At 35.9% G+C, this 25,184-nt stretch overlaps 1 protein-coding gene across 1 annotated transcript; it reads left to right on the forward strand.

The window, feature by feature from the left end:
• Positions 1 to 18,114: 18,114 nt before the first annotated feature.
• LOC149209852 (uncharacterized) lies at positions 18,115 to 19,461 on the forward strand. The gene has a single exon (XM_089398771.1). It carries the CDS (start codon positions 18,115 to 18,117, stop codon positions 19,459 to 19,461), a length of 1,347 nt encoding a protein of 448 aa, XP_089254897.1.
• Positions 19,462 to 25,184: the final 5,723 nt, after the last annotated feature.

The raw sequence follows: 25,184 nt of genomic DNA on the forward strand, positions 1-25,184 counted from the left end.
AGAATGTAGAAGAAATGGATGGAGATGATGACAATGAGGAAGATCCTCTCATATTTTTGATTCAAGATACTGATGGTAGTGTGCACATGAAGAAGACCCCTCTATCTTTTCTTTCAAAATTTCATGGTCTAAGGTCAGAGGATTCAGAAGCCTATCTCTTTGAATTTGAAATTGTTTGTAAATCTTATGGTTACTTATTAAAAACTCAAAAACTAATATTGTTTTCGGCAACATTGAAGGATAGAGCTCTTAAATGGCTCATGATTTTAGGGATTAATCAATAAAATCATGGAATGATATGCAAAATACATTTCTAGAAAAATATAAAGATCGTGATCTTAAAGAAGAAATCTTTATAATGAATCAAAGAGAAGATGAGAGTCTATAGGATCTAATAGAGAGGTTCATGTATAATGTTAAGAGGGAAAAACTACATCATTTAGGATCTGACACACTAAACACCCTCTTACTTAGAACAATTAGGGATGAGTGGATTCATCTCCTTGATCTCATGAGTGGAGGTGATGTATACCAACTATCATTTGAAGAAAATTTTTGAAACATGCAAACACATATCAATAGGAAGGGCAAGAGTAAGTAAATCAACATCAAGATCGGTAAGTCAAGCTAAACTTGGAAATTTTCTTGATAACTTTAAAACATAAATTCTTAGAAATCTAAGTGAATAAGTAGAAATGTTAAGAATTCAAAATGAGAAAAAGAAGATTTTGATATTTGTATCATCCATGCAAAATCACATGATGTTAAATATTGCCCCACATTACCAAGGTCGAAGGAAGTTTACCAAGAGGACAATGGAGCAAGTCAATTTCCAATGTATCTATGTTATGTAGGTCCAAGAGGACCATGGTAGCCTATTCAACCTAGTATGATGAAATAACCTAATTTACAATTTCAAGGTTATGCACATCCATCTCAAAGTAATTGGAACACACCCTTTCCTTGGAAACATTGGACATCTGAACCCCAAAACCAATATTGGCAGCAAAGTTGGCAAGTGGGAGCCGTCCACAATATCATCAATATTTTCATCAATATCCTCCATACCCAACTCCATGTTATTCCTACCATTCACCTCCACCACAACTACAACCCCAACCACATCCATCTCAAATATCCACTCCCACTCAACTACCTGTACCACCATTTCCAAACCCACACAATGAAGTAGCTCAGCCCACTCATAATGCTAAGGTACAACACTTCCAAATATCTCCTTTCAATCTCAATGGTATTCATCTCAGCTCAGGAATAATATTCAAAAAAAGAGATTCTCTTGATGCCATTGAAGGACAACATGCAAAAAAAAAAAAGATCCAAAAGAGAATATAAAAGAATCATGGGTTGCACTCGATGAAGAGCAGATAGCAAAATCAGAGATTGAGAAAGCTCCCTCATGGTTACCATCGAATCCTCCATGTGTTCAAGAGAGTGATCAACAAAAAGAGGAAGATTTGAAGGTCATGGAAGAAGAAGACATCTAAGATGAGCCGAATTGGCAAGTGGACCATGGGCCTCACAACTATATTGAAATATGGTTCCAGACAATCATTAAGTTGCAGCAACACTCTCTTCTTCAACTGTGCTTGATCCTTTCAAAGTTAAATCATTTGGTCTGTGAAATCCAGGTACATGTCAAATCATATATTGCAAGCCTAAACATCAATTTATCTTTCATCTTGATGTGCACATGGATCCATTGGAAGTATTCTTATACTTGAAAGTAATTTTTTTTTCATGTAGGGTAGGGTTAAAAAAAAATGAAAAATAAGAGGAAAAAAAATCTCAAGTGAAAACCTCCTTTGAGGCACCTGAGATTGACTCATTGATTGAAAACCTCCATGAGGCAGTCAATGGGTTGGGAAAAAGAGAAAAAGGAGAGAAAAAGAAAATATCTTAAGTGAAAACCTCCTTTGAGGCACCTAGGAAGACCTACTAGTTGAAAACCTCAATGAGGCGACTGGTAGGCCTAGAAGAAAAAAAGAGAAAAAAATTAAAAAATATGTGCTCATTATATCTCTCTGATGAATGTAGGTGTCCTCCAACATCTACAAGCAACAAAAACAAGTTGGCACCAACAAAAGAAAAAATAGGTCAAATGTAGTCAAAAGAAGTCAAAATTTGACTTTATCCTCATTTTCTCAAATGCTCCAACATGACCAAGGCCGTGAAAATCCATCACCCTCATCTATTTCCACCATCCACTCATCCTTTCCAAGCTTCTACCACTCATTTTCCTTGTTGTCCTAAAAAACTACCAGAACACTCTGTTTCACTATAGGAAACAGAAATACATAGAGCAAAAAACTATTTTTGCCATATATTGCAAACCATGCATCCCTTTTTCCAAGCTATTTTAGGGGGAGATGCATGTGGATTACGGTAACATGCTCAAGCAATTTCAGCAAATTCTAATGCACAATTTTCGAGAAATCAGCCTCCATCACCTACATCCATTTTTTATTTTCTCGATATCCGTGCATCCATTTAAAACATTGTTTCATGGGGAGATGCATATGGATGATGGTAACATGCCTAATAAATTTCAACAAATTATAGTGCACGGTTTCGAAGAAATCGACCTCCATTTCCTTAAGCCATTTTTAGTTTTTCTTGAGATTCGCGCATCCATTGGCCAAAATTTGTTTATGGGGAGGTGCATAATTATGATGGAAACATGCTTAGAAAATTTTAGATCAATCCATTTTACCGTTTGGGAGATATGGGAAAAACAAGTCTGCTACAAGAGGCTATCCTGAATTACTATAGGATCTCTACAGGAAGGCCGAGAAGAATCTACAAGAAACAATATGATGGAGAAATGGATCAAAAGGTCACATATTCTTTAGGGAAGGTTGATATAGGTCCCCCAACACCTGCACATGAACAAGAATACAACCCATCAGCAAAATGAGATCAACAAAAAAGAAAAGGCAGTCAAGAAGGCATACATGAGTCATTAACAACACAAAAACATCAACTTAGCAACAACATGCATGTCTCTCCAACAACCATCAAGTAGGTACAGGGATGCAATATTCTTGACCTCTTCTCTTGAGCATATTATAGTTAGCAATTTGTTGTCAATGAATGAGAGATGAGGTTTTATAAGCTAAGGATTGATCAACAATCTCGACCACCTTCAACTAGTTAATTTCAGTTGACTCATTCACTCATGCAATTTGGAAAAGTCAAATTATGAAGGGTGATGATTTCAAGGAATGGAGAAAATAGTTAAAAGAAGAATTTTTTGCAATGGCCAAGTCACCATAGCACTCCAAGCCTTCCATCCACTTCATATTCACTAATTATCCATCATTCATCCATCCCATTTCATAATTTCAAGAACAAACCCTACACCCTATCTCACCCTGAAAATTTCTTGAAAAAAAGAAACAAACAGAGCATCCTCTCCATTTTCACAAACCTACAATACTCCCTCTGAACCCTAGCATCATCCTACAAACCCTCTACATCATTTCTCATCACTCCGATACAGTTAAAAGACTCTGCAAGAGAAGGAATGGTTGCTACAGGAAGACAGAATGTTGGTACAGGAAGGAAGAAAGAAACAAATGGTGCTAAAAAAAAACAAAAAAATGCAATGCCTAAGAGATACCTAATCAAAATAGAAAACTCCAAGGCCATTAGGCAATCATCTAGGCCACAAAAGAAAAGAAGAAGACAAGCTAATGGTCTCAAGAAACAATGATTTTTCTATGCACAAATATATTTTTGGGCTTTTCCTTGCAGAACTTACACCCAAGATTCTTAAGAGAAAGGACTAAGGAATGCACAAGAGAGAGGCCATGAGGGCCATGAATGAGGCACAATGAGATCACTAAGTTTATCAGAGGATGAGCAACACTTTCAGCAGAGGGGTATGATGGGCCTCTAAATTAGACATAAATTAAGGCCCATGCCTCTAAATTAAACATAAATTAAGGCCCATCTAACCATCCTTCAGCATATTAAACCTCTCTTTTTGCATTAGATAACGTATTTTTAACTTTAGTATGTTCATTGGGAAGGTTTATGAATAGTTGCATATTTGTGCCTAATATTATTTATTTTTGTGAAATATTATGAGAATATTGGAGAGATTATGAAGATTTGGAGGAGGAGATAATTTAGGGACTTGATCCCTACTATAGGATAATCAATATTAAATAATAAATCAACAATATATTATGGAATTATAGCACATATTGTGAAACTCCAATGATTAAGAAAATCTAGGAATGTGTTCCCTACCATTTAATGCAGATTCTTAGTATTGGGAACCAAATCCACTAATCAAGGAATTTTGGTGGGGAAAGCCTCTTCCTTTCATGGGGAATGATTCCTAATCATTTTGTATAAATGCCAAGTTGAATTTGCCTCTAGGGGTAGATTTTTATTAGTCTTCTTGTGGAGAGAACTCGTATTTTTGCAGCTTCATTGTATTTTCTTGGAGGGGTGTAATTGTATTAATGAAAATAATGAATATTGGTGTCATGTTTAGCTTCTAAATCTTGTTATCCTCCTTAGGTCTCTGATTTTCCTTGGTCTTAGCCATCCCAGGAGCCTCAGATCCTTACTGTATCATTTTCTTTTCTTCTTATCACTTCTTATTTACATGCATCTCTTGTTCTTGTTTCTTTCTATTTCTGCATTTAGTATTGATGATTTCTTGTTGTAGGATTGGGTTAAATGGTTGATCTAAGTTCGTTTGTAGGATCAAAATAATAATTTCATCGTTGGAAAAGATTTGGAAGGTCATAGTAATCATTGAGCTACTTGGATTAGTTTTCTTATCCCAAACCTAGATTTCTAGGACTTCTTTGTAACAAAAAACAAAAAATTTGTGCTATTTTTTAGAGCATGCTAACAAGCCTCAATCATGTTGATTCCACTTGGATTAGATCAAAAAAACTTTCTATTTAAAACCAAAATTTACCCCATTGAATTTTCACTTGATTAGGTTAGGCATTTGATAGATTTACTACCTCATTAGTTCTCGAATTTCTCGATTTTAGACTAGTAATTTTTTGTTGTTTAATAAATCTTTTCCCATGTATAAATGAATTTGTGGATAAATGTAGACAATAATGTGTGTTGTTTTAGGATATTTTACATTACAGGGATACTTCATCTCATTCACCTCATTCAAACCTCATCCACCCATGTCGCCTAAATCCACTAAAATCTCAATCCGAATTCTTGTTTTATAAGTAAAAATTCCCATTTCCATTGAGAAAATCCACCCATCTTGAAGCCCTTGCTTGTGTTCTGGGTAGTGTCCACCACCTCCATGTCATATTATTCCATTATCCACCTTTCCGAAGCTTCATTCCACCTTCTCGACCACTTCTAAGCTTTCGCCTTGTTCTTGTAATAAAACAGTGGATCCTGTAGCAGAACCACCACATCGTGTAAACATCCTATAGGAAATACTATACGGGCCTGTTTTTGAGCCCGAATTGAGAAAAGTCATCATTGAAGCTGGGATTAGGCCTCTTCTTGACCTCCAAGCCATCAAAAACATTGCACCCCTCTTCCTCCAGACTTGTCTCCCTTGCCAAAGAACAAGGAAAGATTAGCATTTGCATTTGTAAAATGAAAAGATAAAGAAAAATAGTTCTTTTTATTTCTTAATTAGCACATGCATGGAGTAGTTAATACTCCCTAGATCAGATTCCATGTTCAGTTAGTTTAAATCATCACATGTGATAAATAGGGTTAAGTTAGGTTTATTTTACATTTAGTTCATGATCTTTATGCAATTAGAATATGTTTGTTTCCTTGTACTTTATTTCTTGCAATAAGTTAGGGTTTCCTCCCATTTAATGGAGATTCCTAGTATTCGGAACCAGATCCATTAATGAAGGGATTTTGGGGAAAGCTTCCTCCTTTCATTGGGAATGATTCCTAATCATTTTGTATAAGTACCAAGTCGAATTTTCCACTAGGGGTAGATTTTTATTAGTTTTCTTGTGGAAAGAACTCGTATTTTTGCAGCTCCATTGTATTTTCTTGTAGGGATGTAATTGTATTAATGAAAATAATAAAGATTGGTGTCATGTTCAGCTTCTAAATATTTTTCTCCTCCATAGGTCTTTGAGTTTCCTTGGGCTTAGCCATCCCAGGATCCTCAGAGCCCTTTTGTATCATTTGCTTTTCTTCTTGTCACTTCTTATTCACATGCCTCTCTTGTTCTTGTTTCTTTCTATTTCTGCATTTAGTATTGATGATTTCTTTTTGTAGGAATAACTTAAATGGTTGATGTAAGTTCTTTTGTAGGATCAAAAGCATCATTTCATCCTCGGAAAATATTTGGAAGTTCATAGTAATCATTGAGCTACTTGGATTAGTTTTCGTATTCCCAAATCTAGATTTCTGGAACTCCTTTGTAGCAAAGAACAATAAATTTCCGCTATCTTTTTAGAGGAATCTAATGAACCTTAATCCAGTTGATTCCACTTGCATTAGATCAAAAAATTATTATATTTAATAACAAAATTTACCCCATTTCATTTGCACTTGGTTAGGTTAGGCATTTGATAGATTTACTAGCTCACTAGTTCTCGAATTTTTGGATTTCAGACTAGTAATTTTCTATTGTTTAATAAATCTTTTCCCATGTATAGATGAATTTGTGGATAGATTCAGAAGATAATGTGTGTTGTTGTAGGAGCTTCTACATTTCAGGGATACCTCCTGTCTTTCACCTCATCTAAGCCTCATTATAATTTTTATGTAATATGACAGAGTTTTAATTATTATTTATATTTTTAATGTAATTTGACCAAGTAAAATGTTTTAATTAATCATTATAATTATTAATTTTATTGTTTATTATTTTATTGAATTTAATTTTTATGTAATTTGACCAGGTCAAAATGTTTACATAAAATAATCTTACTACATTTCTTAGCTCCTCTCAACTCAATAAGATAAACCAGCCTAGATCCATCTACTCCGGATCTATCAAGCATCGAGAGGGATCAAATCTCTTTTAACTCTAAAAGAGGTTTGCACGTCAAGAGATTTAATCCCTCTCAACATTTGATAGATGCACAATTAAGATGGATTTAGGTTGGTTTAATTATTATTATTAATTAAACTAGATTTAAAAAACGTTGTCGATATACCCTAATAGGCCTATTCTCTTTAAACCATTAAATTGGCAATTGAAAAATATGAAGTGGATTTTAAAAAACTATTGGAACCATTGCTTACTAATACATTTCATAATAGTTAGAAAGATCGACTGACTACAAATGAGATCCAAAATTTCTACAAAGTATTTCCATATTAACTTAAATTTAGGTATTAAATATATATACGTGAAGAAATATAATAATTTAAAATTTAAAATACACATTAATATAGAATATAATTTAAAAGAAATAATAATATGACATTTAAAAAAAAAGGTTATGTTAAGGATAGGTTATTTTTTATTTTTTAATATAACTTTTATATGTGACAATTCAATTTAAAACTAGCTGTCATTCAATTAGAACAAAAAAATTACATTTTAAAAAATTAAAAATTGTTTCTTTTAATTTTCAAAATATTTTACTATTTGTTTTTTAAAATTTTGATAAACTTCCTAGGATCTTTTAAATCTTTCAAAACTAATTGAAATTCAAGGCTTTTTTACCAAAATAAAAAAATAGCATTGTGCAAGTATAATAATTACCAATTTGGAGTTATCCTAACTCTAGATTTATCAAGGGCCGAGAGGGATCGACTTTTTTAACGTGCAAACCTATTTTTTGAGTGCAAAATTTGAAGAAACGTTTGCACTTTGAGAGTTTTTATCCCTCTACACTTATAGATCCAAATTTACAATGGATCTGAATTAATTTAACTATTAATAATTATAATTATTAATTTTATTATTGTATTTTATTTTATTTTACCTTTTTATGTAATTTGAATTAAATGAACGAGTGCCTGACCTTGAGAAGATTTTCAAGTCGAAAAAAATATCATAGAAAGGAGCATCAGGATCAGGTAAGCCCAAGAAATCTTATGTGTCTCCGCAAGAGAAGGTTATAGTTGAAAATATACAGTTTGAAGATTTAGAGCCTAACATTGTTAGTGAAGAATCACCTTTATAGATTCATAAAGATCCTTATTTGTTTAGTTCCCCTTTGGATCTGAGTCCAAAGAAAGCATCCCATACAGTCCATAACATGTACAAAGGCTTCCACGAAGAAAATCCAAGGATGAAAGCATACAAATATGGGGTGAAATTCAACCCTACTCTACCTGATAAGGTCAAATGCCCTAAACTTCTTGAGGTAGATGATCAAATAAATCCAATTTTGCAGATATTTGATGAACCGGCTGATAGTCCAGCCAAGAGGAGGAGAAATAGTTTGATGGTCTAGTAGATGGCCAGTTTTTATAGAATTATGTTGTTTAAGGTTTTCGAGCCTTAATGATTATAAGCATGTTCTTTTACGGGTTTTAGCGTAGACTTAATTAGACTTCATGCCCAATGGAATACTAGGCAAATGTTTTTAAGTTTGTTTTGTATGAAGGCATTGGTTTGTAGTTCTTGAGACCTCACGGGGAGGATCTCATCCCCATAAGGAGCCAGTGTTAGCTTTTCTACATGTTGTTGATTTTCAAAGAGTGGAAGTAAGCTTGGTCCTTGGTTTCTTGCTCAGAAGAGGTATGCACCAGTTATCGACCTCCTTCTCCTTCACCTCGCTTACTCCCTTTCACCCTGCTGCCTTCGTTTTTTCCCTTCACTCCACCTATATTCTCATACTCCTGCAATCTATGCTTTCCTCCAAAACCCTGGATAAACCTGCTTTCCCTCAAGTCCCCGGGTGCAAAGTTTAAATCCATAGTATTGTGATCACGTGACTGCACACTTTTCATAAGCCCTTTTCCTCACAACAGTCATTGTCTCCTTCCCTCTCACTGCTCATTCTCCCTTCATCAGTCTTAAAAACAATTAATTCCTTTATCGAGTCCAGGGTTTAGTTGCTATCACAAATCACATCCATTTATAAAGGTTACACCCCTTGAATTCTTCTGACGCGATATTGCGATGTGATTTAATCACTATCGCAAATCACCCTACGTAAAGGCCCAAAATTATCAAATGAAAAAGCAGATCTGATGACTCCCGTCGCACCTGATAAAACGACTCGTCCGATCAGTTGTCCGTCGTCCAATTAGTCCCGACAAGATCAATGGCCCAAGCCCATATTGCTATTGCAAATCGCATCCATGTGTGTATAAAGGCTACGCCCCTTAACTTCTGCCGATGCAATATTGCGATCACTCCTCTGTCATCCGATCAGTCCTGACAAGATCCAACGGCCCATGCCCATTTCGCTCTCATATCTCTCGATATTTCTCGCAAACCAATCTTCGTCGTCCATACGTGCAATCCGATGGCATTCGCACCCCCCGCACCCATAATATACCCGCACATTAACTTGCAATCATAGCGGTTTTCGCCCCATCTCATCAGCCACCCGTCACCTAGTGATTTTGATCGCTCGATTCTTCTCGCCAACAGATATCTGCCGTCCATTCACTTGATCCAACGGCTGATATCCGTTCCACCATGCAGTCAACTCATCCATAGCCTATCCCGTGCATCTAAAGGAAGAAGGTGGCTAGTATTCAGCACTCCGTGCAGTTAATATTCAACCACCGCATTCAATAAATAGGATGGCCGAGAAGGAAAGGACCAGCCTCGAGCAGATCACAACATTTACTAGTTATGGAACTTCTTCCATACTACACTCCACCTGCTCAAGAAGGACAACCGAGCATCAGTGAACGTCAAATTCATTCATTGAAGCAAGCAAATTGTAGTAGAGACTCCATCAGAGAGTTAAGATGGTCGGCGGTCCATTATGACCCCTCCACGCCTAGTAGCAGAACATCTTTCTATTGAAACTCTATATATACCCACAAACAAGATGTAAACGGGGAGATGGTGGATGGTTGTTGTTTGATGTAAGGTTTAACTTCTGGAGACTGTAACTGCTTTGGTACTTACAACATCTCGTCGGCATTTTCAGCTAATACAAGCTTCTTTTGTTGTTAATTTCTCACTTTCCATTTCTACTCTCTTCTAGGTTGTGCCTGTTATGCAATTTTTATGCACTCTTGATATTTAGCATTTGAGGGGCTATCATCCCACCTCTGTGTTAAAGTCTAGTATGTATCATTGAATGTGTCATGCAGGTTTCTGTTTATTTAATGCCAGAGAGCTATCATCCTGTCGGTTTATTAGGAAATAGATTTGTAGACCTTTTTACTGGTTGCAGCCGACCATCACAGTGCCCTGTGCATCTGCTGGTGTGGTCAGTATTCTCCTATTCACTCAATCCTTAAACTGTGAGTAATTGGTGGTCTAAAGCCTTGTAGTCTGGGGGTGTTCACGCATGTATGGAGTTAATCATAGTAGAAGTGGTTATTTGGCTTGAACAAGCATCATTCCTTCCATTCATCCATTTCCAACATGGTGTTGAGTTTGTAATGTTCCCGAGCATCTCCGAGATACAACCTAGGAGAGTTTTTTGGGGTGATAACAGGTAGAATTTACATTTTTACATGAAATATACTTACATTTTTACATGAAATCTACCCCATACTCGGATGTAGAGTGGTAGAATTAAAAAGTTAAATATAAACAAAGTAACTAATGTCACTATTTATTTAAATAGGAAATTTTAAGTTTGACAATTGCATTTGGAGCACATTTTTATTCACTTTGAATTTATTAATTTAAGTAATCAATTTAACATGTTAACACAATCATATTGAATATACATAATAATTGTGATCAACATTCAATAAGTAATGATCTCTAAAACATCTCTATAGAATCATCTTTAGGTGTATATATTGATTAATTAAAGAGTAATAAATCATTAAATTAACAGAAAATGTATTTTCTTTATGTGAAAGATGGAATTCGTTACAAATATGATCTTGTATAAATAATGTTAACATTTTACTAAGCTACCAAAGAAGTGTTCCATCTCCATTTTATGCATTTCAAATTAATACAATAAAGTTAACGAGAAGATTAAATAATATTAATAAGAATATGATAATGAGGGGAAAGAAAGATAGAAATCTAATAAGAAAGAATTTTTATTGAGCAACTCTACAACTCAATATAAGGAAGATGTATGTAATGTAAGTAAGTTAGTAGTTTAGTAAAATATTAAATTTATTTATACAAAAATAATACATATAAAGTTTCCATTTTGATATAAAGAAAATTGTTTTTTTAATTAATTTAACCACTTATTATTGTTTTCATAATCAATATATACACTTAAAGATGATTATATAAAAATGTCTTAAGAGAATTAGCTATGAAAAAATGCTTATTATGTTTATTCAATATAATTGTGTTATAATGTTAAATTGCTCACTTAAATTAACAGATAAATTTAATCAAATTAAATAATAAAACTCTAAAACACTATTTTCAAACCTTAATCTTGTTTATATTCAACTTTTTAATTCTACCACTTTTATTATCATTTCAAAATAAATATTTTAATAAAAAATTATCAAATATTTTAATTAAATCGTTTTTCTCCTTAATACTCCCAACCATACAATGCATTAAATATTTTTTTTTCCTAATCTAATCATATACGATATAAATGTTCATACGTTGAATCGAAAAGCATCTAATCATGAATACCTTCATACGTTGAATCGAAAAGCATCTAATCATGAATACCTTCAGCTTGACGGCTAAATCCCAACCATACAATGCATTAGATACAATAGAGATGTTCATACTCTAATGGAATCCAGAAGCATCTGATCATGAATACCAAGTCGACATTCCACGTGATGGGTAAATTATATTGATCACAGGGAAAATAGAAGCTAGTTTGATGTTGACAAGCTAGTTTAAAAATAAAAGCCAGTTGCTTCATTGCTTGACATTTTGACCAAATCTTTTTTTTACCGAATCAACAAGTACGGTTAACATCATCAATACCTAAGACGACTTGTTTAATGATGCAAATTATCTTTGAATATATATACACCATCTTTAAGCAATTTTTATTGCTTTCGATTGAATGCATAGTCTGGTCTCCAAATGTTTCTGGTGTGATATCATTTGCTATAGAGGTGGAGAAAAGTGATTAGAGTGACAGGGGACATGTTTTGGAGAGAGTTTGTACAATTTTTACTGCTTTCGATTGAATGCATAGTCTGGTCTCCAAATGTTTCTGGTGTGATATCATTTGCTAGAGGTGGAGAAAAGTAATTAGAGTGACAGGTGACATGTTTTGGAGAGAGTTTGTAGAGTTAAAAAGGTTGAGCTCTAGTTAAAGAGAAGTAAAGTTGTAACTATAGTTATCTCATTCTCATTTGAATTCATATTCTGATTAAACAAAAAAATTGAAATTATTCATCTTAAAAAATTGATATATTATATTATTTTATTTTATTTCTAAAAATAATAAAAGTCAAAATGCATTAAATTTATTAGTATGGCAGCCAGAAAATTGTCAGTAAAATTTAATAATTTGAATAAAAAGTCTCAAAACTGGAGTTCAATATAAAAAATTACATCTCAAATACCAAAGAATTAATGATTCAATCAGTGTTTCTATTCAATCTGAATCAATCAATATTGCTATCATTATAAGAATTCATTTCTCAATCACTATTCCTATCAAATCCAAAATTATTTAACAATAACTATCCCATCTAAATTTAAATTTATTTAACAATAAATATGTCTGCAGATTCTCCTTTGCAACCCAAATTAATCACTATTCCTATATTCCTATCAATATCAGAATTAAGTCAGTTACTATCCAATCGAAACTTATTTAACCATTCTTATGCCATCCAAATTTATTTAACTATCAAAATACTTGCAAATCATTCTTCACAGTGAACCACAAAAAAAACCTCTCTAATTGAATTCCACTATCACTTATTCTCTGTTTTGGGGTGAACCCTAATCGCTAAGTAATTGTTATCCTCCAAAAGAATTACTAACGGCACATCAGCTGATTCAAACCCTCGAACTGGTGTTTGAGAAGATTTACTAAGGCCACATCAGGTTGGAAGATTCGAAAGCTGATGCAAACCCTCGAACTGACCGTGCTCGAGACTTGCTATGTCCTGGTAATTCCAATCTATGGACGATCGAATTTCCGGTAGAGCTGAATATCGACATATTTAATCTGCAATCAACTACCACGATAAAGCCAAACCACTGACGCGAAACTCACACCATATTTCATATTCTCCCGCTTCATTCAACTTCCACATGCGAATAAAACCAGCAACCCGTCTATCCACTAGCATGAAATGCCCATCATATTCAGCAAGATCTTCTGGATAAATCCACCCGTGCCATCTGTGGGGCACTGGGAATTCTCTCCAGATTCCGTCAGCAATATTAAAGGCTGCAATGAAGATAAGGGTATCCAGCGTGACAACCCTCCAGTAAAATTTTCCTTGACAAAAAATACCCTTACCAAAAGGACAGAGATGATCTGGGACCATGGTGGAATGTTGAGTCCACGCGTTGGATTAACACCTTGCAATTAACACCTTGCAATTGGTGGTTTAACCAAGAAAAACCTAGAAGGACAGTGCAACGCCTTGTGGAAGAGTCGAAAACCATTCCATTGAAGTGGTTGAAGTGGTCGAAGTGGCAGGCAGGTATAGGAGGACGAGGTAGGTGTCTCCAATTGGTGGTACCAGGAATTCCTATGGAAAGAGCCCACGGATCCCCTCGTTCTTGACAACACACGATGCTCTTGCAACAATCCAAAACGATGCAATTGAGCAAAGGCACTTTGTAAATGTGTGAACCAGTACTGCATCCTTCTATAACCCAAAATTCTCCGTCATCTTTGGTATCCCAATGGATCTGAATCAGAAACCCCGGGGTGCAACAAAGCGACCATTTTGGAACAAGCCCTTCGAAGGCATCACGAGAAGACAGTAGATCTTTCCACTGTTTGCACACAGCCCTCATTTTGCCCAGAACCCTAATGGGAAGCTTCGCTAAAATCATATGCAACAACACCTCTGGGAGCCTTTGCCAGATTTCTGCTTCCATGGCTAAAATATTTCTTTCTCCAGCGAAAAAAATCTCAGACCCTTCACAGCTCTCCGCGAAAAAAAAATATCGCAGGCCCTCCACAGCTCTCCGCGAAAACCATACAAGTCCACAAAACGATCCCCTGATATAACGGTCCGCCCGCTCTTTACGGCCTAAATTATAAAAAGTAATCTAGCTTTATTTGTTTGATGAAATAATCTTTGAAGTGTGAGCTGGATTTCTGGTCTTTTACCATTGTTGATAATATATATATTGAAAGTAATTCTCAAATCGATAATCGGATTGGTTTTTTATTAATTTTACACCGATTCCCATTGTTATTATTTATTATAATATGAGATAAACGTATGCTAGCACTTTGACACCAATTTTAAGTGTTTTTATTATAATTTTAGGTAAGATGCCCATGTCCATGCCCCTAAGTAATAGGGGAATTTGAATATGTCATTTTGTATTCATATTCTTTTTAATTTTTTTAAAAGGTTATTAAGTGAGTTTTTCGAAAGGTAATTTGTTTTTAAAGTTAATAGTTTTTTAAATTAGTTATTAATATATTAGTGTAGTTATATAAATTAAAGGTAAGGTAGTTTTTAATAAGTTTTAATTAAAATTTAGTAGATATTTTTTACAAATTGAGTTTAAGATGTTTAATTTACAAAATAGTGGTTTTTCAAGGTGTTGAATTTAATTAAGCATTCAAAAATGTATATTAAAAACCAAAAAATCACAATCTTGCTTGAAATTGTATTGCTCAATTCCCTTGAAAAGGACTATTTTGTCTATAACTTAGACTATGCCTAAATTAAATAGTTGGTTTTTAACTATGGAGATTCACCCTCCACTTTACTATGAAATTTGTTAACTTATAAATAGAATTTCTTACAATACCATGCACCAATACCATAACTTATCAACGCTACATGTCCATAAAACCATAGCTCATTTTACAATCAAAATATTCTATATAAATTTTATTTTAATTTAATTTTACAACCTTTTTTTATTTATGTATTCAAACTTATGCGATCCAAAAATTTCTCTTATGTGATTTCTACAGAAAGACTTTGCTTAACCTTTTTATAATTACATTGAAACGCAAAATAAAATACTATTTTTGAGCTAAATCTCAACCATTTATCCGAGTAAAATATTTCTATGGAATGTCCATAGAACTTAAATCCGTACCATCTATCTATTAATTATTTATAATTAAATTAAAATTGAATAATCAATATTCCAAAATAGACACGCTTAGATATATAATTATTTTATTGATTACCAAGTCTCTTCCAAATAAATCACGTCAATTTTTTAGGATAACGGTTTAGAACCATTTAACATAAAACTAATAATTTAAAATTAATATCTAAAATTATAATTAATAATAAAATCAATCTAGATCCATCTTAACTTGTGAGAGATTAAATCCCTTGAGATGTAGACATCTTCTAGAGTGAAAAAAGATTTGATCCCTCAATAACACATACCCAAAAACCATAACTCATTTCAAAAAAAAATTTAATAGATATGTTTTTTATTTATTTAATTTTATAACATTTTTTAATTAAAACTTAACAGATAAAGCAGATGGAAGTTCATATAGAAAGACTTATTGAACTGATGCCGAGGTTAGAGCCTGCAAGGAACAATGGATGCCTGGGTTAGGGTTTCAAAGCCAGGAAACTGGTCGGAACCACGCAAGGGCCATGGGTAGATAGAGCAGGTCAGTGGATATTACGAACAGCTGCCGGCACAGTTCCTTGTTTGACTGGCAGATGGAGGTAAGAGCTGGTGTCGGGCCAGGTGTTTTTGTCTTCTCATGACTTACCTCAACACCATTTTTTACTGTCGTTTTTTCCGCATTATTACGTTAACCCTCCACAAGATCTGTGAAGGCTACCTCCATTGACCACCGACTGTAGCTTTTACTGGGAACGGGTAGTAACTATGGTTAACCCCGCAGAATTAGTTGATTTGGACCCAGCTTTGGAGGACATCCTGTCCATGTGGGGGAAGGATACAAACGCCCAGAATGTGGAGCATTACTTCGGGGCTTACGAACTGTCTAGGTTGGAAGAAATAAACCAGTTTGAGACTCCATTGTTCCGTTTGGTTGACAAAGAGGCAAGCAATGCGGCCCATAATACTGGTATAGCGGCCATTTCCAAGCACGATGACAACGATTCTGCTACCATAGGAGCAGTAGAGGAAGGGTTTCCCATAGACCCTAAAGGAACAGAAGCGTCACCACGTTTTCCGCCGTCCAAGGGGTTTGAAGACCTATCTAAATTAGGGTTTTCCGCAGGTAACAGTCTGACAAGGGTTTCTGGGGGTCTTCCTTCGATTTCTAGGGTTTCTCTGCCAAAGGAACCTCTTTCATCAAAAGGGCTCTCTGCTATCGGCTCCGGAGAACTTCCTGTTGGGGAGCGAGCAGGTTCTGATGGACTGGCAAAGGGCTTTTCTCCCTCAGGGAACTACGAAGCAGGATTGACAAGTCAGGACCTGTCGCAGCCGGAGATAGAAACCATTGGGGGCATCTCGCAGGCAAATACAGAAAGAAATGATGGTCGTAGGAGCTATGGTTCGCCGGTGGAAGATGTGAGCTACAAAGGGGCGAAGAGGAAACCGCAAAGACCCATTGGATCTCAGGAGATTGAAGGCAATTTGGTCCTTGGGATGGAGGTGTCTATCGAAGAAACCCTAGCTGTCGCGGAGTGCACCCTGGTCGGAAGAGCTCGAGGTAAGAAATACTCATCTGAATTTCTGCAAGTATGGGGCGAGTCTTGTTTCGTGAGGGACAGACCGATACAGTTTGAAGCCCAAGTTCTAGGGAAGGGTTGGTTTAAGCTCAGTTTTGTAGATAAAGATTCGGCAGAATGGGTTTTCCAACGCAATTGGCATATTGGGAACATTCCTATCCTGTTAAAGAAATGGACTCCCATGTTTGATGCTTTCAAGGAGAGAACGGATGAGTTCCCTGTGTGGGTTCGAGTCCCGGGCTTACCTTCCTTCCTGTGGACTGAAGAAGTGTTTAAAACCATTGGTAATAGATTGGGGGTGTATTTGGAGGCAGATATGACTTTTATGAAAACAAAGGATAGAACGATGGCGCGTATCCTGGCTCTCCTTAACCCGAGCAGAGGTTTGGCACAAAAAATAAATCTACAGTATAAGGAATACGTTTTTGAGCAAATTTTAGATTATGAATATCTGCCGTTCAGATGCCATCTCTGTCATGAGTATGGGCACTTGGCAAAAGACTGCCCCCAGTTGAGAAGAAGGCGACATTTCCGGCGGTCGTCAGCGAACAGGGGAATACAAACCACTGTTCAGATGCCCATGGAAAATGATATTCCAGAGATGCAAGGAGCAGAGGATATGGAGGCAGAGGAGATGGTTAAGGTCCCTGCGGGCGAAGCTGTTCCGCATCATGAGGAAGGCCCGGAAAGCGTAATCTGCCCGGAGGTTGCTGTGGAGGAACCTGACAAAGAAGTGGAAGTCGCGGAGGAGATTGCAGATCCGGTAAACCAAGATCATCGTGAAGACGAAGAAAAGGGTATGTCAGGGTTTCTTTTCTCCTCTCATGTTTTTCCCGAACATGTTTCTATTCCTTCACATGTTTCGTTACCAAATTGTAATGTACCAGAACATAATGTTGATGAATTAACTGGTCTTATTTCCATATCCCCTACTGTAGACACTATTGCTGATGCATTACCTGCTCTGGATTTAAACTGTGAAGTTCATTGGCCTCCCCTCTCACCTTTAGCCCATCGATCATCCTGTCCATATAACCTGAGATCTATGGGAGGGAAACATAGTGACCAAGGGACTTTAGGTGGATTGGGACAGACCTCTTCACAAGCTTGCCCTAAAAATAAGAGAGGTAGGAAATCGGATATGTCTAAAGCAAAACTTAAAGCTAAGCTTGATGTTGCAGATGGTAAACAATACTCTATCCCGGGGGTTCTTAGAGCAACCCATCCCCCTGAAAGTGTTATAAAATGATCTTGACATCCTGGAATTGCAGAGGTTTGGCCAGCAAACCTAAAAAACTGGCCTTGAAAGAGTGGATAAATAACTCTAATCTAGATGTTATCTTCCTGCAAGAAACTTTGGGGAGGGCCCCTGAGATAGAAGCCATGCTAAATTCCCTTTTGCCTGGGTGGATGTTTTCTGCTGTAGACTCTACTGGTCATTCGGGAGGCATAGCTATTGGAATCAAAGAAGGCCGGGTAAAAGTCTTAAACCAATGGGGGATGAAAAATGTTATGGGCATGGAGGTTATCTCCCCGGATTTCTCTTTTCCTATCTCTTTAGTAAATGTCTATGGGCCCTGTCAGGGCAGGGAACCATTTTGGGAAGATCTGATGTCGAAATCTGTGATGAAAACACCATCGTTGATTATGGGTGGTGATCTAAATTTTTCCATAGGCAGAGCTGAAGCTTGGGGACCATCTGCTAGAGAAGACCCTCTCTCAGATTTCTTCCTTAACCTCATCTTAGATAATAATTTTACAGATCCATCTCCGATCAAACTAAAGCCTTCTTGGAGAAATAGAAGAATTGGCGAAGAACGCATTGCAAAAAGACTTGATCGCTTCTTGGTAGCTGAGTCTTTGATTAACAAAATTCCAATGCTCAGAGAGTGGGTTGAGGAAAGAGGAAACTCAGACCATTTCCCCGTTTATCTAGACCTTTCCCTCCCTCCTCCCAAACCTCCTGCCCCTTTTAAGTTCAATCCTGTTTGGCTTCAAGATCCCTCTTTCTGCGATCTGTTTAATGCTACTTGGATCCATCCTACTCATAATACAGATGAGGATAAAGGATTTCTGTTTATGGAGAACCTTAAAAGACTGAAGAAAGCCACAATCTCCTGGGCAAAGGAAAGAAAACTGAAACAGAATGAGGAGATGGTGAAAATTAGGGAGGAACTGGCGCAGTTGGAAAGTATGGAGGTAGATGGATATTATTCACAGTCCTCCAAAGATAGAATTCTACATCTGGAAAAGCAACAAAATAAAATCCTTTTGGATAAGGAAGAAGAATGGAGGATAAAGAGTAGGGCAATATGGTTAAAATCTGGGGATGAGAATACTAGGTTTTTCCACAACTTTGCAAAAGGTAGGAAAGCTGCAAATACTATCTGGCATCTTAAAGATGAAGAAGGGAGGGTTGTCAATTCCTTCCCAGAACTTTCTGGGTTAGGAAAAAGACATTTTCAGAATATTTTCTCTGATTCGGGGGAGGCTACTATTGCAGAAGTTTTCCAAACGGTGCAATGCTTTCCTAGGTTCATTGAGGATAATGAAGCAGAAGATCTGTCCTTTCCGGTCACTAAGGAGGAGTGAAGCAGCTATGAAGCTCATGGGCAAGGATAAGAGTCCAGGCCCGGATGGCTGGACTATAGAACTTTTTCTCCATTTTTATGACCAAATTGGATCCGAAATTACTGAAGTAGTTGAAGAGTCGAGACAGAAAGGTGAAGTCTATAGACCTTTCAACTCAACATTTATTGCTCTAATTCCGAAGAAGGAGGATCCAGAAAGTTTTGAAGATTTCAGACCAATATCTTTGTGTAACTGCATCTACAAGATTATTGCAAAGGTTATTGCCCTCAGATTAGCTCCCATCCTGTCACAAAATATATCGATGGAACAATTTGGCTTCCTGGATGGAAGACAAATACATGAAGCCATTGGTGTTGCACAGGAAGTATTACATAGTATCAGATTGAAGAAAAAGAAAGGGGTTGTGCTCAAAATTGACTTATCAAAAGCATATGATCGGATCAGCTGGCTCTATTTGCGGATGTTGTTGACACATCTAGGCTTCAGCTACTCTTTTGTTAGCTGGATCATGGGGTGCATCACAAATGTCAGCTTTGCAGTACTGGTAAACGGTGCAGCTTCCTCTTTTTTCAACAGTCAGAGAGGACTCAGACAAGGTTGCCCTCTGTCACCTCTTCTGTTTCTTCTTGTGGCTGAAGGGCTAAGTAGACTGATCCATAAAGCCAGAAGAGTGGAGAAGGTAAAGGGTATCGAGGTAGCAATCAATCTCTTCATCACTCACCTTCTTTTTGTTGATGACATTTTGATTTTCACTAATGGCTCCTCCAATGAACTAAAGGAGTTAAAATGCATTTTTGATCTTTTTTTAAAAGCCACTGGAATGCAGATAAATTCAAGAAAGTCCCAAGCATGTGTGGCAGATTTTGAAAGAAGAGAAAGGAATAGTCTGGCAAATTTATTCCCTTTTCCCATACAGCCCATGGATGCTCCTTTCAAATACTTGGGTTTTTGGTTAAAGCCAGCAGGCTACAAAAAACCAGACTGGAATTGGCTCATTGCTAAGATTGAAGCCAGAATATCACATTGGAGCTATAGATGGTTATCCAGAGCTGGGAGACTGACTCTTATTAAATCAGTTCTTCTAGCTATTCCGGTCTACTGGGCCACACTGACTTGGATCCCCAAAGGTGTGCTGGAGAAAATCAGGAGAATATGTTATAGATTCTTATGGGCGGGTTCAAAGGAGTCCTCAGTGTTACCTTGGGTAGCCTGGGATAAAGTGGCCAGACCAAAAGAATGGGGAGGTTGGGGAATCAAGAGACTTCCCGAGTTTAGTCTCTCTTTAGCTGCAAAATCTGGCTGGAGGCTAATAACTATGGAAAATTTATGGACTAGAGTGGTGAAAAGGAAGTACATTGATCCCATACCTATGGAAGACTGGATTCGGAGTCAAAATAAGAAAACAAAAAATATATCAGCCATATGGAAGGCCACGGTGGAAGCCTTTTCAGTGATTGAACAAGGACTAGCTTGGAAAGTTGGAGATGGAAGACAGGTCAGGATTGGCAGAGATCCTTAGGTAGGATGCAATGAGGATTTTGCCTTATCACCAGGGATACTCAGACACTTGGATAGTAAAGGTATTACTACTATAAATCAGGTGGAGAAGGTTGGACAGTCTACCATTTGGGGTCAGGCGTGGAAGGATGATGTAGATCTGGGGATAAATGCTAGATGGAAGGCTGAGTGGGAGGGATACATCAAAGAATTAAAACGCTCAAATGTCAGGATAAAAGATGAACATGATTGCTTAATGTGGGCTCAGAGTAAATCAGGGGAATACTCTCCTAAAGATGGTTACCTCTTCTTAATGGGACAGAAAGGCTGGGGAGTTCCGGAATGGTGGGCCAAAAATATTTGGGAACTCAAAAGTCCAGCTAAGGCCAGGCTTTTCCACTGGTGTATCTTAAAAAGGAAGGTTCCAACATGGGAAATTTTACAGGCAAGGTTCTTAGTTGGGCCAGGTAGATGTCCCCTGTGCAAGTCTGAAGATGAAACCATAAATCATCTTTTCATAACTTGTGCTGTCTCAAGACAGATTTGGGTGGAAGTCACTGTTCTGCTCAAGATAAAAGCCCAATGGGGGCATGATTCAATGGAGACTACCTGGACGAAATGGTGGCATGACTTCCCGGAGGGAAACCTGAGAAATTTGCCTCTGATCTTTTGCTGGGGAATTTGGCTTGCGAGAAATAAAAGTATTTTTTAAGACAAGGACACTCCTTCTACTGTCATTGCTATTAAAATTGCTGCCATATACACTGCATTACCGCCCCCTGAGACTAGAAATCCTAAACCAAAACAAAATCAAATCAACATTCAGGAAGGCATACCATGTGGCTTCTTTGATGGGGCCTCTCAAAACAATAAGGCTGGAGCTGGCCTGTGTATTCATATCAATCCGGAACATTCATTGAAAGCTTCTGTGGGGTTGGGTACAGGCACTAATAACTTTGCTGAATTATCTGCTCTGCGCTACCTCCTATGCTGGCTTACTCACAAAAACATAAACACTATTCAGATTTTTGGGGATTCTCTAAATGTCATAAATTGGGTCAATGGAAAGGCATCTTGTCAAAATCAGATTTTGAGGACTCTTGTTGAAGAAATTTCTTTATTAAAGGCATATTTTAATATTTTTTCTATATGCCACATTTACAGGGACAAGAATGAGGAAGCAGACCAGCTATCTAAGGCTGGTTTACAACAGGATATGGGCAGCTGGACCATAGAGGAGATCTGTCAGGGGCATTCAGTCATATCAAATATGGCTCCTTATGCACAAACTCATTGACAACAACCGTTACTCCTCCTTTTTGACAACAGTTTTGTAGCGATTATATACGTTTCTGTATATATTTGTACTTTCCAGTTATTACGTTTCTTAGTTTTTCTTTGTACACTGTTTCATTTACCACAGCATACTGTTATCAGACTTATATTTTCATTTGGTACCATTCGCGGGCTGTAAAACCTATATGTATTTTTTGTTGGCTGGGGTTGTTTTCCTTCCGTTTTGAAGGAGACCCCAGGTTTCGGTTCTTTTTCCTTCTCAAGTTTTTACATGTTTGCCTCCAATGGGAGGGTGTTTGTACAGGTTCCAATCACCATCGAACAGTAGAAAAGCTCCTTATAGTTGAGCAGAACAGTAACTTTCTGAGCCACCGTGTTTGGCTTAAGAACAAATCAGCTTGTAAAACTTTTTATAGATCTTAATAAAAAGTTTTGATTTTTTCCTCGGAAAAAAAATTAAAACTTAACACTTACAATAAACATACAATATAACAAGATTCTTACCTATGGATATTTACCCCCATTTCACCATATATATTATTAACTTGTAAATAATATTTGTCAAGATACCATGGGTCAATACCATGGCTTATCAATATCACTTGCTTAAAAACCATAACTATTTCAAAATCAAAATTCATAAATATTTATTTTATACCATTTTTAAAAAATAAATCTAAAAGTAAAAAAGTTTTTGGGAAATGTTGTAGTGGTGTAAATGTTTACATGTTGGCTCGATTAAAAAAAATAAAAAGTTAAAAGTAATTTCTTGGATAAAAATAAATAAATAATAATGGTAATTATCAAGAAAACATACATTTTGACCTGGTCAAATTACTTAAAATTAAAAACAAATAAAATAAAATAAAGGTATAAAATATAAAATTGATAATTAGAATTATAAGCCTGAGGGCCCACGTATTGGCATTGCTAACGCATTTGTGTGGTTAATTCAATCCTTGTCTAACTTGTGTGTCATGGTTGGGGGCAATGCAATTCCACCTAGAGGTTATAGTAGTAGTTAATGGGTATCAACATGTGACACACCTAGAGGTTTATAGTAGTAGTTGGTGGTAGTAGTTGATGGTATCAACCCGTGACACACCTGGAGGTTATAATAGTAGTTGATGAGTATCAACCCGTGACACACTAGTACTAAAACTATCATGTTATAGATTCCAACGACATTTATAAAAAATATATTTAAAATAATTAAATTATAATTATAATTAATTATAATAAATAATAAAACCAACTTGAATCCATCTTAATTCCAACTACCAACTACCAAAGAGGGACCAAATATTTTGAGATGCAAATCTCTTTTAGAGTGAAAGGACATTTGATCCCTCTTAGCACTTGATAGATATAGAGTTAAGATGGATCTAAGATGATATAAAAGTATTTCATGCTTTTCATGACAAATTTCTGATTATAGAAAAAACCTAACCATTCACCATTCAAAAGAAAATTATAAAACCATCTTTAAGGTGAAATATTAGTTAAATCATCACTAAAAACTACGAGAATATCAATTCCATGACTTATGAAAACAATAAGTAATTAGTCCCTTCAGGGACTTATTAATTTCCTAAGTGCCTTCATACCTCTCGAGGATATTTTTGAGAGTTTAATTGGATTCCACGCATGTTTCCTTGTAAACATGAGAAAATGTACATTAAAAAAATAAAGCTCAAAGGTTTGTTCTTGGAGACTTTAATTGGAATCCAAGCACTTTTCCTTGTAAACATGAGAAAATGTACATTGAGAAAATAAAACTCGAAGGTTTGTTCTTATATCATAGAATAGTGGCTCGGGAATGGAGTTCCTTAACATATATTCACCTTTTAACCATTTCAAAATTTCATTACTTAAATATAAAGTGAAGCATATAAAAATAATATTAAGGATGGAGGGAGAAGTCAAAGTGGAAAATGGTAAGATGAAGATAGGTACAAAATTTAAAAGAAGAGAAAGTGAGCGACAATAAGATTATGAAAGGGATATGTGTAAAAAAAAAATGGTGGTGGGTTTGTAATATAGATAAATAAAGGGGAAGGAGAGATGATAGCTTATATATAAAGTATTAAGAATGAGTTTATGAGGAATTTAATGGATAAATTGGATGACAATTTTTAGGTCTAGAAAAGAACTATGTGGAATTATTAGGTTTAAAGAGTACATTTCGTCAAGACATAAAATTACAAGGGAAAAAGGTAAAATATTTAAAAATTTGGGTAGAAGAGGAAGATTAAAATATATATGAAGAATAAGTAAGTGAAGAAATGGAAAAGGAAAAAGTAGGAACATGAGTGAGTGGTGCTACTAAACAAGAAAAAGAAACCCCAAAAAAGTGAAGAAAGTTGAGGAGGATACCACAAAGGAGTTTAAAAAGGAAGATAAATGGGAAACATTTAGAAACATGATGCAAAAACTAGGTTTTCTTCCTCTTTTGTCCAATTTCCCTTCAAAATGCAATTTTGGCTCTCCACTTGATGTTTTTCACAATGAAATGAGTAGCTAGCATGAATTTTCTTTATATATGATGCATTTTAATTTTTCTTCATTGCAAACCTATTTTTATAAAGTCTTAGTCACTTTTTCTCAAAAACTTTGTTTTTCATTTGAAGTTTGACTTTTTCTTGGCACTTTGATGAACTAATGTCTTGGTGCTTTTGTTTTTGTAGTGGCAGGAGTTGGTAAGGTGACCAGGAAAAACAACTGAGCTTATTACATTTAGAAACACTTAAATTACATGAAATTTTTACAAAAAATGGAAAAACTATGTTTTCACCTCAAAACAGAGTTTTGAGGTAAAATGATTTATTGAGCATATCATAAGTAAATTTATGATTTTATGACCTTTTTTATCCTCCCCATGTGACTGCTGACCTTTTTATTGAATTTTGGATGACCATGATGACAAACCC

The sequence above is a fragment of the Pinus tabuliformis genome, chromosome 1_2, assembly GCF_031772625.1.
Source record: "Pinus tabuliformis cultivar Carrire ecotype Pingquan chromosome 1_2, CPIR1, whole genome shotgun sequence".
NCBI lineage: Eukaryota > Viridiplantae > Streptophyta > Pinopsida > Pinales > Pinaceae > Pinus > Pinus tabuliformis.

Excerpts from the sequence above, each read along its gene's own strand:
- LOC149209852 (XM_089398771.1), top strand. The coding sequence starts at position 18,115 with ATGATCTTGACATCCTGGAATTGCAGAGGTTTGGCCAGCAAACCTAAA.